At 47.3% G+C, this 18,307-nt stretch overlaps 1 protein-coding gene across 9 annotated transcripts in view; it reads right to left on the reverse strand.

Annotated features, from left to right (window-relative positions):
- Positions 1-18,307, reverse strand: part of SZT2 (SZT2 subunit of KICSTOR complex) — a 937,318-nt gene that overhangs the window by 494,066 nt on the left and 424,945 nt on the right. For all 9 annotated transcript variants that reach the window (XM_085602961.1, XM_085602966.1, XM_085602963.1 and 6 more), the window contains 2 exons: positions 6,085-6,148; positions 5,285-5,470 (listed from right to left, as the gene is read on the reverse strand). In XM_085602961.1, coding sequence (XP_085459087.1) covers positions 5,285-5,470; positions 6,085-6,148 — 250 coding nt within the window. The remainder of the gene's footprint in view (positions 1-5,284; positions 5,471-6,084; positions 6,149-18,307) is intronic.

Consider the following 18,307-nt stretch of genomic DNA (forward strand, 5'->3'; position numbering starts at 1 on the left):
AAGTGAGGTTTCTCCAACAACCTCTTACCTCCAAATAACTCACTACTTTAGATCATGGGACTTCTGGATTTTTACTAAAATAACAAATAGCACTACACACATCTGAGAATGCAAAGCACACAACATTCCTATTCACTTTTCTCATCGCCATCTTCCCGCCCGCATAACGGACAGCCTGCAGCATTCACTGCTGCTGCTGAGCTCCAAGTTGTTGGAGAAAGATGTGCTCAATTTTAAGGAAGTGGGTTTGTGTTGCAGTAACCCCCTCACTTTTGCCTGATAATGGATGCACGTTTCCTAGTTCAGCCCTGGGCTCCTGCCAATCAGGTGCTCAGGGCCTATGTTCCTTCCCTAAAAACTGCCTAACAGCCAAATCCCAATTGGCATCTCTGGTCACATGTCAGCCCCTGGTAAATGGTACCCTTGGTACCCAGGGCCCTGTGACCAGAGAAGGCCCCTAAGGACAGCAGCACTTATTGTGCCACCCTTAGAGGCCCTGTACACTGACACACACACACATACACATACACACTGCCTTTGCAGGCTGAGTGTCTTGGTGCAGAACAAAACAAAGAGTTGACATGGCACACATCCATGTGTGCCATGCCCACAACACACACTGCCCTGGCATACCTCAGTCACCCCTCTAGCTGGGTGCCCTATGCCAGTGGTGTGGGCACAGGTGCTTGAGCCCTGTGCCCCTACAGTACCCAGGTCCATTCCTGGGCATTGTAAGTGCAGTGCTGCCATTAAGAGTATATGGTGCTGGGAGGTCGTCAACACGAACTCCACAGCACCCTGACGGCTACACTGAAGACTGAGAATTTTGGTATCAAACTTCTCAGCACAGTAAACCCACACTGATGCCAGTGTGGGATTTACTGTAAGATGCACGACAGAGGGCATCTTAGAGACGCCCCCTGAACCTAACCTACAATCCACGTCTTGTCTGAGGGGCTGCCTAGGCTACCACATAGCAGGCATGTTGCTGGACCCCTGGGTAGGAGAGCCCCTGCTCTCCTGGGTCTGCAACAATGCACATCCTGGGCGAGGTGCTAGGTCTCCTCCCCCAGGATGGGCAGGGGAAGCTTCAAAGGCATGCCACCTTTGTAAGCTTCTCCAGGCCACTTGCTGTACTCAGCAACTGGCCCCTATCGGTTCTGACCCCCACTCTGGCGGGAAGATTGGCCGGAAACCCCAAGTAAGGAAAGGGGGTGTGCCAGCTTCTGCCAACCTCACCCCTCAGGTGGGGGAGGCGAGGTGAATCACATCTCCGGGCTCTTGCCATCTTGAAGATGGGGAGCCCTGCCCAATCAGGACTAGGCTACTGCCCCCCTCCCACAGGAGAGTGGCAGGATAGGGGGTGTACCCACCCCAGGGAAGGGACCCATTGGTTCCTGCCCTTTACCTACCTGTAACGCCCCTAAATGTAGTATTTAGGGGCACGCGGAGCCTTCCTTCCTCAGATGCAGACTCCTCAACAGCAAAAAACATAAAGAAACAAGAAGACCTGCCGTGCAACTGCTAACAAGAGGAAGACACCAACTGCTTTGGCCCCAGCCCTACCAGCCTGACGACCCTCTAACCTGCTCCTGCTAAACCCCGGCATCTCCACTGGCCAGCAACCTCACAAACCCCGGAGGACCTGGCTACCTTGTGACTCTAAGCAACTGGGACTCCCACGAGCAGTGGCACTGCTCAAAGCAAGTAACTGACCCCTGGCATAAGCCAGGAACCGCAAACCCTGCACACTCTGCACCCGCCAAGCCTGGCCTGTGCCGGAGTGAACAAAGACCACGAGGACATCCCCCCGGCGACTGTGACCCCGAATCCAGCACCCAAGGACCCACCTCAATGCTCTTGACGACGCCTGCAGCCCCAGAACCAGGGACACCCCCAACCACGACCAGCAGAGGGTAAGATTTCCCGACACCAAAAGGCACCCGGCGCCCCCCTGTGCCCAACTCCTGGGTGCCTACCTATCCTCTAACTGCCCAGCTTACCTCTCGAAGTGGTGGTCGCACCTGAAGAATCTTCGTCCCCGAGCTTGCAGCCTTTGTTCGTCTTGAGCTTCTCCATTGCAGTCCATTGAGCTCCCGATGGCTCAAAAGCACCCTGCCCCCAGCCGCCTGAGTGCCCCTGGCAGTGCAACCTCTACTCTAACCTACTTCCCCATTTGCCCTGAGCAAGTGACCTGGAGCACAGCTCCCACAGCCGTGTGGCCTGCTAGCCAGCAGCCACCAACCAAGGGCCCCCTGCCTCCCATAGGATAACATTGGGCCTAAATCACTCTGCACCCGGCTGCCGCTGAGGGTGTAACAACTGTACTTGCCTGACCCTGGGAGACCCCTGAGTCTATGCCCAAAACCTTAACTCTGCCAGTCGAGTACTTACCCAAAAGCCGATAACTCTCTTGTCTTCCATAGGGTAACATTGACTGGTTTCACTTGGAAATTCTTCTAAGTGTGGAATTTCTAAACTTTAAAATATTCACCTAAAATCAACCGAGTAACGAAAACGAAAATACTCACCTGCTATCAGGATAGATCCCAGTGCTGGATCTTGGTGCCCGTACAAAAGGGGGTGGTGATGGACAGAGCATAAGAACCAATCAAACACTCACACCCAGTCAACAGATCTGGGTTTGATCCATCACCGTTCTTTAGCCCACTCTGCCACCCCAATTCAGACATGGCCATATGCAAATCAGTCTGACCCTGTGCCTCATGGGAACAGTCCAGCCCGAACTGCCAAGCCATGCCTTCCCTGGACCGGAAACAAGCTTGCTAGGACCGGTTTCTGGCATTTCAGCCGTCTTCAGCCTGGCTTGCTTGAATCCAGTGGCAAAGTGAGCAAGGGACTCACGTCTGAGCATACCCTGCCAACTTGTGGCGAACAAAGCGGTACAAAAGGGGGTGGTGATGGACGGAGCATAAGAACCAATCAAACACTCACACCCAGTCAACAGATCTGGGTTTGATCCATCACCGTTCTTTAGCCCACTCTGCCACACCAGTTCAGACATGGCCATATGCAAATCAGTCTGACCCTGTGCCTCATGGGAACAGTCCAGCCCGAACTGCCAAGCCATGCCTTCCCTGGACCGGAAACAATCTTCCTAGGACCGGTTTCTGGCATTTCAGCCGTCTTCAGCCAGGCTTGCTGGAATCCAGTGGCAAAGTGAGCAAGGGACTCACGTCTGAGCATACCCTGCCAACTTATGGCGAACAAAGCGGTACAAAAGGGGGTAGTGATGGACGGAGCATAAGAACCAATCAAACACTCACACCCAGTCAACAGATCTGGGTTTGATCCATCACCGTTCTTTAGCCCACTCTGCCACCCCAGTTCAGACATGGCCATATGCAAATCAGTATGACCCTGTGCCTCGTGGGAACAGTCCAGCCCGAACTGCCAATCCATGCCTTCCCTGGACCGGAAAAGAGCCCAGCACTGACCCTGAAAAGTAATTACAACCATACTTACCGCTAACCCAGTTTTCTTCCATAGGAAACCATTGACTGTTTTTCTGTGAAATTTCTTCTGTCGATTTTGCAAACTTACAAATATTCGTTAAAAATCGCCTGTATAACAAAAACTCATTCTTTCAACTGTTTACAGGAGATGCTCCAGTGCTGGATCCAGGATCCAACACTGAGTTAGAAAAAGTAACAATAACCCCACTTACCTGCTAAGTGAATTTCCTCCCATAGGATAACATTGGTGATTCTATGTGGAAAAGTTTCCAAGTGTCAACTTTTAAAATACAAAAATATTGCTTAAAAATCGCAACTGTAACCAAAACGCTTTTACTCAATTGTTTACAGGAAATGTCCCAGGACTGAATCCAGGATCCAGTCCTGTGGTTAGAAAAGTAATCCTTAAAGTAACTGATTGCATTTAACTAGAAATTCCCATTGAGCTCAATGTATTATTGTGTTTGAAATTGTGTTGCCTATTTGCAACCACTATAACTGTTATATTCAAAAGTCTATTGCCTATTGAAAAGTATTTATTTAAAGCATCTCATCCTGAGAAAGTATATTTTGATGCCTATTGTTGGCTCTAAAATAAAACTATATATTTTTGTACAAAAACCATTGGCCGAGAGTACAGTTCTTGAGTGTGTGAGGCCATTTGCTGACTGAGTGTGTACAACAAATGCTTTACACTGCCCTCTGATACTGCCTTACTGCTCAACCAAGCTAGCACTTTAGAGAGTAAGGTTATATCTAACTTTAGCCTCTGCCAAACCTCTGGGGACTGTGGACTCTGTGCACACTGTACCTATTAGGGAACAGTATATTCAGAGCCACTTTCTTACACCAATCACAGAAAGAAATATATGTTCCCTAGAGAACTGGTCGGTAACTGCCTCAGCATTGCCTATCAAAACCTTTCACCAGTGGGGGAAGAAATATAAAGTCAGGTCGTGGAAAGAGGAACGAATGTGCCACCACATCTTTTTCAGGACTGCAGCAGCAGTATGAGGTACGAGAAGGTCGCCATGTGCTTATAAGCACCGGTGTTGCAGCTAGTGAGGTAGAAGTATTGCAGCCAAAAGATGCAACAGGGCTCTTCACAACCTTTTGCTGGAGTGGTTGTGGATGGGGAGACAAGGAGAGCCCTCAAACCCGGCAGCAGCACAATGATGTCACAACTCATTTGTATAAACTTATTATAAGCAAGATGTAATGTCTGTCTTATTACATGCACTTTCTAACATCAGAACGGGCCTGTAATAGGTAAGAAAAATCCAGCTGTTTAGACACTCATTGATTCCTAATTATTATAGAAAGATCTGCCTTTGTATGTTGTTACTGCTCTTCCGCTCCCACTTAAAAAAACAAACTGTGCCCGCAGTGAAATATCTGGTGAACATAATCTAGTGGGGATCTGTGGTGTCCTGTCCTCTCCTCTCCTCTGGTCAATGCTGGCTCAAACAGAAGGCATCCATTTATGATTATTGTGGTACCCCTTACCCCCCCCCCACAACTTCCAGACCCGTGCAGTCATCACTAGTCAGTGCTGATCAACCCAGTCCACCTCTCTTCACTTTTAACCAGAGTCAGTACTGTTTACTTCCCATGTTACTTATCAACTCCCCTCTCTGTTCTCTAGTGTGAGGTGAGGTGCTCATCTCTCCTCTGGATTGTGTTTGGTGACTCTGCTCATCCCCCCTCTGTGTTCTCCTGGATTGGTGTTAAACTCTCTTAATGTGTGTTACTGTGGCTGTCTGAAACTACTGGTGCTCTGTCATGTCATGATGTAGGCTGCATGTTACCTCTTTGAACTTCTCCAGGGAGTGCTCAGATCCAAACACAAACTGCAGCCGGACAACCTCACTGTGACAGCAAGACCGGCCTTGGGAGTTGGACACGTGATTCGCCACTTTGCGTAGAACAGCAGCATCGATGATTCTTGAATAACGAAGAGCAGAGACGATTTCATCCTCGAGGAGCCAGCGGATCTGTAGAACAGGCATGTGCAGAAAATGTGTTAGGGATGGCAGCAATTTCAGGTCTAGACGCTTGAAAACTCTACCAGCAGGCGTTGTTCTTCCCCTTATCACGATTATACTCTGCAGAAGAGGGCTAAGGGGTTGGATTGAGCTGTGGCTTCACTGTATACCAGTATGCCCTCACCATTTGACATACAAGCATTCTTCAGAGAGAAGAGCTAGGGTTGGCATCTGGCATCCGTAACACCGCACTTCACAAAGAAACTATATTGGCTCCTAGTATGAGCCCAGCGTTACTAGTTTCAGGAAAGAGAATGTCCAAAAATGGACTTTGTTTCCTTTATGAGACTAAAGCAGCGATCCTTCGCTATTACAGCATATTTTGGTCGCTTATTTCCCTGGCTACCTTCATGCTGTCAGTGCTATTTCCCGTCTTCAGTGTCTTTGTACAAATTTAGGTAATTATCACACATACTGGTCAGTGCATTCCTCGCCTCCAGACCCTGCCTCTTACCTGTAAGTACCATACTTACTTCATTCCCCACTTTGTGCACCTCTAACGTAATTCTACATAGCACACAATGCGCAGTTCACCAGGCCATTACAAACTGAGAAGCACTTACCTCACTCATTGTGGCTTCAATGGCCTGTCTGTGCACAACTGGAAGTTTGGATAAAGCACAGAGTCTGAGAAAGACAGAAAAACAACAATTAGAACAGCACAGGTACCAGGCGCACTGTTGTTCTCGGCATTGTTTGTGCTTCCATGGTTGAACTGGAAGCTATAGACAGCCCTGAAATTACCAGCCTATTCTCCAACACTGTTTCTGGTGGATACTCTAACTGCAGATGCCTCACTTTTAGAATATCCCCAGGCGCCAGACTGGATACAGAAGACTTTTCAGCATAGCACCTGCATGCCGATAGGTGGTGTCGTGTGGCTGCGCGTCAACTTCGCTCTATAAGTGGCAACTGGAGCTGTATACAGGTGCCAAGAAGTGCATGGACGTCAGTTTCTTTCTGGATAGGGTCAGCGCCCCAGGACACAGAATCAAAAGATAACCAATCGTGCCCATATGCAGGTCTCCTCTTTGGAGCCTTTTTAGATGGAAAAGAGGCCATCACAGGGAGGGCAGTGAGGAATCTGTGCTTAGATAGAGCACCTACCAGAAAGAGCATTACTGAATGCAAGTAAGTTGTTCTTCTGATGGATACTTCTAACTGCAGATTCCTCACCGTTAGATTGGATACCAAATCAGTACCTCCCCACGTAGTGGGTCTGTAGACTGACTGCCAGACAGAATGGCCAACATGTCCTTCCAGTCAGACCTGACTTCCACCTTTCAGCTATCCAGTAAAGGAACCCTGCGTGCCGACAGTCATTGTGGGAATGGGTCCTCATCCCTCACAGAAGCTGGTTCTTTATTATCGTGTAGAAGATCTTAAAGGAGGACTACCCAATCTGAACAAAGTCTGTTTCTGTTCTGCTTTTACTTTCTTTGCCCCCAGAAAGTCTCACAAAGGCCTGATCATCTTTGGTACAGTTGATATAAAAGCATAGTGCTCTTTTGGGGTTCAAAAGATGGAGTCTTTCCTCCTCTTTCGAGGGGTCAGAAGGGGAGAACAACATCTGATGAGTGATGAACTGGCTGACATAAAAAGAAGTAACAACCTTCTGGAGAAAAGCCACTTTGGTCCTCACAACCGCCTTGTCTGGAAAGAAGGTCGTGAAAGGCAGTTGGACTGACAGAGCTTGAAGCTCACTCATGCGATACAGAGATGTTATCGCGATTAAAAAAATGGTCTTCAGAGGCAACACAGTAGGGCACAGCTGTGTAAGGTCTCCAAGGGAGTATGCACAAGAAAAGTAAGAACCAGGTTAAGATCCCACTGTGGCATCACAGAAGGTTTAGGGGGAAGAATATGTATCATGTTACAAGTGTCACACCAAATCACAAACTTGTCCCAGAAGCCGGCAAAAATAGATTTCAAAGGATGACACCTGGCCTTTAGGTAGAACTCCATTACTTTGGGAGTTAGATTGAATGCTGTCAACTGCTCCCGCTTATTCTCAATGCATGGAAGCATAGATCGAGCAGGCCTGGGTGCAAGGCACTGACTTGCTTCTGTGAAAGAAGATCCTGCAGAAGCATCAGCCTGATAGAGGACAGATGCTCATGATCAGACATTCTGGATACAACACTCTTCTGGCCGAACTTTGGGCAACCACGATGACTTGGGCCCCATCATTCTTGATCTTCTTCAGAACTCGGATAGGAAAGGTAGTGGTGGGAAGGCATTCAGGAATCCTGAGCTCCAATATAGGTGTAATGAGTCTACAAAACAGAGAATTCTTGGAAAGTCCAACACGCAAAAGTGTTGGCATTGCGGGTTCTCTGTGATGATAAAGAGATCAAGCCAGGTTTCTCCCCTTTAAAGAACACACTGCACCACCTATGGGTGTAGTTACAATTCGTTATCCCCAGGTATCACCGGCTGAGTTTGACTACCTTGGTGTTTAAAAGTCCCGCCAGGTGGTGTACAATCAGCGTGATTCCCTGACAATTCAGCCAGGTCTAGAGGCCGCTGGTCCCCTTGGGACAGAGTCCAGGACCCCGCTCCACCTTGCTTGTTGCAATAACACACAGCGGTGGTGTTGTCTGTGAGGATCTGAACCAGCCTCCCCATGATGGAAGGCAGGACGGCCTTCAACATCAAACAAATAGCCCACAACTCCAACAGGGTGATGTGAAGGCAAGCCTCCGCCAGAGACCAGAGTTCTCTGATCTCCACCTCTCCAACCCTGCATTGACATGCAAGTCATCAGTCTCAGGTCTGGTTGGAGCAGGGAGAGAGGTTTGCCACTACTCCATTTGCAGCCACCACTACAAATATTTTACAGCCTCTTCCAAAATCTGGATAGAGTCCAACAGGTTCCCTTGGTGCTGTTCCCACTGAGAATTCAGATCCCACTGGAGAGTCTGCACATGTCATGAAGAGCAGGATTCAGGCGGCCAATACTTCTATAATTCTCTTAACCCTCCTCACTAAGATCCAGGACTGAGGCTGAAACAGTGGGATCAAAGCCCGAATGTCCTGGACTTGAGGCTCCAGCATATAAAAAAATGCATTGTACCCAGGATGGCTCAGATGAAAGGGCGTCAGGTGTGCCCCAATGATGTTAGGAGGTTCACTGTCATCTGGAGGTGGTCTAAAACAGATTGTGGCAAGTCCTCCTTCACCAGGCAGTAGGAAACATGTGGGAAGAATGGTTCCCCTGACCACTGAAGATATGTTGCAACCACTGCCATCACTTTCGTGAGCAGCTGAAGGGTATTGGTGAGGCCAAAAAGTAGCAGGGCAAACTGAAAATGATTGTGGCCCACCATGAAACAAAGGTAACGTCTGGAACCCAGCAGGACATGAGCATGGAAAAAAGCCATCCTGCAGGTCCAAAGCCACAATCCAGTCTCCTGGGCCCTGGGCAGAGAGAACCAGGGCCAGTGCGAGCAGCTTGAATTTGTCATTCCATGGAAAATGCGGAGGGGTTAAAGATCTAAAATAGAGTTAAGACCTCCACCCTACTTGAGCACTAGGCACAAGTAGAACACCCAGTTCCAATTTCCGAAGTCAGGACCTTCTCTATGGCTTCTTTTTCCAAAACAGCCTCGACTTCCTGCAGCAAAATGGACAAGTGGTCCTCGGAAAGCCACTCTGATGTGGCAGGCTGGAAATGAATGGCAGGGCAAAGTCACTATGGAGCATCCCCAGGGCTAACCTGTTACACGTTATTGCTTGTAACCCTTGGCGAAAATGAGTGATCCTGCCTCCTGGAGGTCGTGTGCCGCTAATGTGAAACTAAAGCTACTTGGAGGCTGCTGCCAGAGGGGCTTATGATCGGCAAGTTTGTTGCCCCTGTTGGAGAGATCCCTACCCTAACCAAAGAAGGACTGGAGTATCGGTTGTTGGGGTGGTCGGCCTTGACGTTGCCTTAAGTTGAAGCTCCTAGTGATGCCTTGAAAGAGGTGGAATTGTAGTGGATACTGCTTTGCAGGTGTGTAAAGACCAAGGGAGAATGCAGTTGCTTAGCCTTCTGTAAAGCCCTTAAGGGTGGAGTTGACCTTTTTGCCAAAGAAGCAAGACCCGTCGCATATCCAAGAGTGATGATTGAGCATCACCCTAACAGCCCATGGCTTTACATGTGGCACCGGAATACCACGCTTGTGCCGACCACTCTCCCCAAACAGTCTGGCGAGTCCATTCCTGATAATGGACTTGGCCATATCTTCGCCATCCTAAATTGTATGTGCCAAATTGGCTCTCAATTCGTCTGGGACTTCAAGTAACATTTTAGCAACTTAATCCCATAATGCATGGGAGTATCGTCCCAACAAGCAGCTGGTGCTGACTGAGGCTAGCAGAGGAAAACATCCTCTTCCGAAATGCCTCCATTCTTCTTGACTTTCTGTCCTACTGAGCCGATGGAAAGTAACTAGGGTTAGCTCTGCTGCTGAGGCTTGTACTACAAGGTTCCCTGGAGTAGGATGCTGTGCGAGAAAGGGAGGCTTCACCAGGAGCAGGCCAATAACACTGTGCTGCTTGTTGGTTTACTGATGGGCAAGAGCAGCATTTGGACCAAGTGCCCACACATGTGTCAGTTAAGACTTCATTAAATGGTAGCAGAGGTTCTGATGAGGATTGCCTGGGATGCAACACCTCAGTGAGGACGTTAATAATGCCTTCAGTTGAAGTAAAGACTTAGTCTAGAACTTCTGCTGCCCTTCTAATCACCATGGCGAAGGAAGCAGACTCCTCCGTTGACCAAAATTTGGGGGTGTTCGGAGGAACTAGCCCAGCATCATGGGAAGTATCCAGTCCACTGCCCTCTTGTTTGTCCATAAAGAAATTGTAATCATCATATTGTGGGACAAACTTGTCCCCACCATCCACCTCATCACCAAAATCAGGAGGACGGTACTGTCTTGAAAGAATGAGAGCCGGGCACCTAGGAACGGAACTCATGTGCGGCTTCCGCCAAGGTCAAGACTATTCACCTCTCAGTTGGACAGAGACGTAGATCTGTTGTGGGACTTGCCACAAGAGCGGCAATAGGTCGGAGTCCTTGACTTTGAATGGAAGCAGACTTTAGGTGACGTCCGGCGGTGTTCAGTGACATACAGCTTGGCTTCGTGGTCCTGGATTGTCTTCAGGTTCATCAGGGCACATTCGGCACAAGACTTGGGAGTTGTGGCAGATTCTAAACACCAGAGGCACATCTCAGGCAATCCATCACAGAAATTTATTTGTGACAGTCCCTACATGGTTTAAACCCAGTAGTTTTAGGAAGGGATATTTTCCCTTATACACTGTAAAAATTTTGACGAACCAGTTGGCCAACTGACGAGAAAAAGTAGGGGCGTGTGGAGGCACAGAAAGAAAGGAACTGACCTCCGCTCGCTTGGGTGGTATGTATATACAGCTCCAGATGTCACTTTCGGCGCAGAGTTGAGTCGATGTGGAGCCACACTCCACCATCTATTGCTGCGAACGGGTTATTCTGAAAATTCTTCTGGATCCAGTCTGGTGCATGAGGATATTTTAAAGATGACGAGTCTGTGTTTAGAAGGATTCTTCAGAATTATCAGACTTTACAGGACAGTGAGAAAATAAAATGAAAATTCTGCCTTACAATTAAATTGAGATGATATTGTACCAGAAGTATCGGGTAAAAGAGCAAAGGTTTTACAGTGAGTGCTAAAGAGAAACTCTGGAAATATTTCTTTAATTCATAATATGGCGCAAGGCCCCAGAGCATTATATCTCAGTGACAACTAATCATGTGTATATTAGGTGTGTTTGTGATTCCAACTTTTCTGTATTGTTTTGAGGTGCAGATCTAAGAGATTGCTTAGGCAGGGGTCCTGGGATTTAAGTGATGATTAAGTGGGGGTCCACAGAAGTCAAAAGCTTAAGAACCACTGCTCAAGAGCAAACATCTGAGGACATCCCAACAACCAAAAGTACTGTATGAAACTTTGAGACAACATTCTCAGGAACTTTATGTCAAATTGAAACTACATACTTACATGGGAGACAACTATCTGTTATGGAGTCACTTTATTCACAGCTCATTGCATAGAATATACTGTAATGGGATTCCATGCCATTTTCTACATGTTATGATTTTCTGTACTTACTTTAAATTTTGCAAACATTAATCTGGCAATAGTCTTCGGTGCCCTACATGTTTTTGAGACTCTGTTGTTTCTCCAATATGGCCACAGTTTGGCCCTGTAATATGCAAATTAGTCTTGACCCTGCCCCAACTGGAACAATCCAAACTGCCAGGCCAGGTCCTCCCTGAAACAAAGCACATGCAACCCAAGACAGATTGTCTCTTGTTAGGGCTCATCAGTCGGGTATAGGTTGGTTCCAATGCCACACTGCACACGGGACCCACATCGTGGCATACTCGTGCCAAGTTGGGCATTTGCACGGAAGTATGCAAAAAAAGTGATTGATGGAATGCTTGAATTAATCTCAGCCACTAGTAATTACTCGGGCCGCATTCCAGTCTACTGTTATTTTGCACACCATGCCAACTTAATTTGGACCCAGCCATATGGAAATCATTCTTGACCCTGCTCCAATAGAATAGTCCAGGTCGAACTACCATGCCAAGTCCTCCTGGAACCAGTACACATGCAACCTAGGACTAGTTTCGCCTTTATAAGGGCTCATCAGTCAGGTATAGCTTAGTTCCAGTGATAAAGTGTGCACAGGACCCACGTCTGGCATTCCCGTCCCTCCCAGGGCATCGCACTAAAGTATATAAAAAAAGTAATACTTGAATTTATCTCAGCCACTGGTATTTACTCGGACTGTATCCTATATACCCGACTGATGAGTCCTAATAAGTCCAAAACCAGTGTGAAAAGCACAGTGCAAGTGACTGTTCGAAAAGAGATTGGAGGAGATTAATAGGGATTTGGATGACTTTGAGCAATTCTTAATGCAATCAAAAATTCTGAAGTTGCAGAAGGATGTAAAAAGATTCACCCATTAAAAGTTCTATTCCCATTATGCACCTGATTATAGCAGAAAACCCCCAATGCATCAGGCACATCAGACGAGGGTTCACCAACCATACCCTCCACTGTTTCATGGTTGGAACAACCCATTTCCTAACCAAGGACTCCCAGCTTACCAAAATATATTTTCTTTTTAGTGTGAAGACGAGGAAGGGGGAGATGAAAAGGAAGAACAGATCCCAAAATCCAGTGGGAGGACCAAGGGTCTAGGAAGAACACAAGGAGGATGACAAGAGGACACACAGCCTGGAACAAGCACGTCAATTGTGAACCTGTTGGAGAAAACACTCCTAGAAGTACTGGTAGTAAACAAGGGACTGAGGTGTGTACCCATAACAACAGTGGATACGTTCAAGTTCAGTTGTGAACAGGTGGAATCCTTCTATATATAAAGTTGAAAGCCGCCTTTCCCCAATAAAAAAAAAGATTATCCGGAGACAAAGGACTCTGGCCTAAACAAGAAAATACACATTTACAGCCCCAACGAATACAATACCCCTTGAAATACTTACATTTGAACAGGCACAGTGATAATGGTCCCGGAAACCATATGTACTTCCAAGAAAAAGCATTTAACAACATGTCCCATGCTGAGAAAGCAGCATTGGTCTCTTTACAGACCGAGGATGCATAATAATGAAACCAGCTCATAAAGGCAGGGCTACAGTTGTACAAACCAAACAGGATTAAAGAGAACTCTTTATGCATTAACTAGCAGCTGATACATGATGACCCATGGATGTAGGAGACATTGGTTCTCCATATACAATCACCCTTGTGCTTTTTTAACCTGTCCCTCGGAGCCCATAGAGTAAATGACCTTACGGAGTGGACATTCAGAGGCATTTCAACGTTCTCATTGTTTCAAGATCCAAGTAATGTGTTCCTTCATTATATCAAAGCGCTCCCTTCAAGAGTGGGGTTGAGCCTGCCCGGTATATGCTTTAGTTTAGCAGTAGATAAGGAAGCATGCCACATAGAAATGAATGGGTGAAATTCTGCTAAAATAAATAAAAGTCCACCCCTCCCAACTTAGGATGGTATCACTCCTTTGATATTAATGAATCATAGCATGCTGTGTGGAGGTGACAAGAAACAGATGAGGTTTGCCTCTTCTAGTGCCTTGAGGGTGCAGTGACCCAAGTGCTAGATCGGATGCTGCTCAGCAGCTTGCCCACAGCAGATTGAAAGCGGGGGAAGTCTTCCTGAAAACCTGGGTGCTGCTTGGCAGCTGACTGCAGCAATTAGAGTCTGGGGAGCAGTGTCGTGTGAGCAGTTGCCATACTGCAAGAAGTATATGTTGCTTTGAAGCTGTGCAGAGTTGAGGACTGGCGCTGAGGTGCAGTTATCTCGATGCTGCTACCAGGGTGCATGTTCCCGGATCCACAAGTGATGCTTCACAGCTGCAGCACACTCATGATATTGGGACACATTGTCCTAACTGCTGGTATCAGGTTATAGACACCAGGATACTGCTTGAGGGGCTGTGCATGTATGTAGCATCCTAAGCACAGATAATGGGCTCTGTGTACCGCTTGGCGGCCATTAGAGGCACATGCAACTGGAGTGTTTGCTGCTGCTGCTCCAAATTCTCTGGTGTAGAGGCGAGGTGCTTCATTTTAATCCTGGGGATCTAATGTTTCCTCACTGGCCCTCAGCACTGTAATTTATTAGGGTGCTGCCAGCACCATGCAGAACTTTGGTGCAGTGGATAAGAGTGCTTTTGAACTACCAGTGCTTGAGCTTTTAGGAGGGTTGCAGATGGCAAAGGATGTTGTGTTGGCTTCTAGGGTGCAAGCTAGAGCCTCTTTCTGTGGCTCAGGGCTGGTGGCACCATTAGCGGTCATGCTTTGGAAATGCTTTTCTGCTTCCTCAGGGTCTCACTGCCTCCTTGCCTTTGTTTCTGTGCTCAGTACTTCCAACCGTCATAGTGAATACAATTTTGCTAGGACGGTGGCCACTGACATCAAACCTTGTGGGAGAGGCGATTTATGCACAATGCGCTGGGTCAAATCTGCTACACCTGCCTACAGCTATGAATGCCTTCTACATAGACCCAAGAGATTGGCGATTTCAAAATATAGGGGTACTAAATTAACTCTTCCCCGGGAGGTCTGGTAAAGAAAAACCTTCACTTAGGTTTCCTGGGTTCCTACAAAGGAGCTCTTGATAGTAAGAACCGAATATGGAGGATGTTAAGAAAGGTTTTTTGGTGTGAACCACACACAACAAAATTTCAAGTGGTATTTGAAACCTTTTGCCATGTATAAGCAATGTGATGGGAGATATCTACTTTAAAAGGTAATGAGCCATACTGCTTTAATAGTTGTAACGATTCTTGAGGGAGGTCTCAACTCCCTGCAGTATTTGTTTGAAGCCTAAGCCGTTGCGTAGCAAATACAACATTTGCTATTAAATCATAAAAATCCCGTCTTCTTGGAGGACCTAGAGAATGCTTTGCAGAATTGCCTTCTAAAACTTTCCACATTGGGCAAATGCGAATGGAGTAGCCATTACCCTAAATATTTCTTCAGAGAAAATTTCCTCTCATCATTTTTAATTTGATTTAAAAAAAAAAAAAAAAAAGAAGAGCACAAAGACTTGTCATATTTTCTTTATTACTTTGCTTAAGCGGTTGTTTAACCCAGGGAATGCTCTAAATGCACTTTTAGACTTCATGGGAATTGTTTGTAAGTATCCCTGATTAACAAGATGAGAATTGCTATTGCCATGTTGCTCTTTTCTTGTGCTTTCTTTTGCCATTTTGCTAATTTCTCGCTATGTCATTTTGCTCTTTTCTCGCTCTTTCTTTAGCCATTTTGCTCTTTTTTCGCTCTTTCCTTTTGTGCCTCTACATTTCCTCACACTTTCTTTTGTATCTCTTTGCTCTGCTTTTACACTTTGACCATTCCATGCATTTTGGCTCTCTGATGACTCTCTGCCTCCACCGTGCTCTGTTTTCCTGGCCCCATGCACCGTCCCTCCTTTCCCCGCTTCTTGCCTGTTTCTCCCACACCACTGATCCTTCCAGCGCTCAAAATCTAGCCACACCTAACCCTCTCTGACCTCTCTGCCCCCTTCCCAGGGACTACTTAATGACGGCTGTGCCGCTGGTCTGCCAAATGCAAACATGTCTGCGCCCTTCCATGACTGGTCCAGCACCACAAACCCTGCCCCTTCCGTCCCCGCACACTACTCCACAGTACTCCTCTGGTATCTGAACCTGGGGTGTCCATCCACGCACTGCTACCATGCTGCACTGTGTCGCACAGAAGGAGCCTTTGCCTGCACCCACTGCCACTTCACCTGCAACACCCACCACGCCAGCACCACTCACCAACCACACCCACCCACAAACACGCACCACAAGGCAAACTTTCATGCATTCTCCTAAACACTCGCTCAGCAAACACACCATAGAAATCTGGAACGTCCTACATAACAGCGCTCCAGACCTCCTCTTCTTTATGGAAACATGGCTGACCTATTAATCAGCACCTGACATCGCCACGGCTATCCCAGCGGGATACAGACTCGCACAGAGACAACCAACACAGACCAGGAGGAAGAATCACAATCAAATTCAAGGACGCCTTCAACTGCACTACTACAACAGAAACGGCAGCCCCCTATATGGAGCACCTGCATTTCAAGATAAAAACATCAGCAACATACACTCTAACCGGAACCCTCATCCACCGACCTCAGGGACTTAGAGCCACTTTTGCCAACAAAATAGCTGACTTCATCACCCCCTTTGCCATAGACTCCATTCTGCTAGTAGACTTCAACTTCCACCTTGAAGACAAGAGCGACACCACCATCAGCATCCCTCGCCTAACAAGGCCCGCCACCAAAGACATGACCAAACACAGCAGGAGCAGCATCCAGGACCACAAATGGGTAGACAGTCTGCACCTGAATCAACAGACCTCAACCAACAACCTAAACAGCAACAACAAATACCTGGACGAATGAATCACAAAATGCGCAGAATGTCTAGTTCCCCGTAAACATAACGTACAAAGAATAATACATAAGTATTTCAGTTGGAACACTGAGGAACTCCATGCAACAAAACAGCACTGCAAGCAACTAGAAAGTAAATGGAGAACAAACCACCTAGAAAACGACAGAAAGACATACAAGACAGCCCTGAGACGTTACCACCAACAAATCAAAGAAATCAAAGAACAAAATTACTCCACTAGCGGACCTCTACAGGTTATGAAGCATCAACATCCTCTCCTACACTAACGATACCCAACTGATACTCTCCCTGTCTGGCAAGACCCCTCACCACGAAAAACAACTTTGCCACATGCATGACCCCTGTAACATCATGGATGAAAACCAACTACCTCAAACTAAACATGGACACAACTGAAGAAGGGGTCATCAGAAAGAGAGCATCCTCCTGGGACTCCACCTGGAGGCTTACTAACCTCGGACCCTCATCCACCCCCATCACCAACCCAAGAAATGTGCGAATTATCATGAACGATGCGCTCGACATGACAGCAAAAGTAAACTTCGTGAACTCCACCTGCTTTCACATCCTTAGGATGCTACAAAAGATCTTCAAATGGCTTCCTGAGAATAACAGGAAAATGGTTACACAGGCCTTGATCACCATCAGACACCTCTACGGCAACACACTGTATGCAGGAATCACTAGTGGAGAGGTATGGCTCACTAGTTAGAGGCGGCAGACCCGTAAGCAGAGAATCGGCCAGGGACCAGGGTTCAATCCCCGACGCGGCAGGGTCGTGGACCAGGGTCAAAACGGACTCGATAATTCTCGCCTCGGTACCTACTCTAACCAGGAACACACTCTGCAACTCTGGGCATTAAGCTTGCCTCATCTCTACAACGGCCCCCCACAGACGCCGGGGATGCCTGGTTTCACCTTGGAGATACCCAGAAAGGGACAATCTCACAGGGATAGCCAGGACGGGTTCCCCAGTGGTCTACAGCGCCGGGACGCCCCGGTGTTGGGTAGCTGTGCGCTTTACAAGTCTACAACATTTACATTTATTTACTAAGAAGCTGTTGAACCGGCTCCAGACCATACAAAACGCCGCATCAAGACTCATACTCAACTTACCCCGCTGTACACACATCACCCCACCCCACACCTCAGAGACTGGCACTGGCTCCTTATTCACAAACACGCCAAATCAAGCTGCTCACCCACACATAAAACAAAGGCCCTGTATATATGAACAGCCACATACATTTCTGCCTGCTTCCCAGACACCTCTGCTCAGCCGAACTCTCAATGACAAGCATACCCTGTATCCACAAAACCACAGCTGGAGGTCGAGCGTTCTATCATCTCTCATACAAAGCATGGAATGTCCTCCCTCACATCAGACCTTCCTATTTGCTTCTCCAGTTCCTCAAAAGGTGAAAAACGGGTTCTTTGTCTAACCTCATGGGGAGACACCTGTCTGCCACCTGCTTAGCACCTGGACACCCCCACTGGTGATTAGCATTCTTTACAAGTACTCGCAACAATGGACGTTCACAAACCTACAAAGGAGATCACATCTTAGAATGCCTCATTTTACCACCTAACGGTGTAGAATTTGCATCTGTGTAATCATATAAAATTGTGCCCTATATATGTATAATGAACTTAGACATGCTAAGTATAATTTAAGGAATATCCCACAAAGCTATGCACCAGCTACAGAGGAAATGAATATGCTACTTACCAGTATGCATCTGTTCTTGGCATGTAGGGCTGCTG

This window comes from Triturus cristatus, chromosome 4_2 (genome assembly GCF_964204655.1).
Source record: "Triturus cristatus chromosome 4_2, aTriCri1.1, whole genome shotgun sequence".
NCBI classification, from domain to species: Eukaryota; Metazoa; Chordata; class Amphibia; order Caudata; family Salamandridae; genus Triturus; species Triturus cristatus.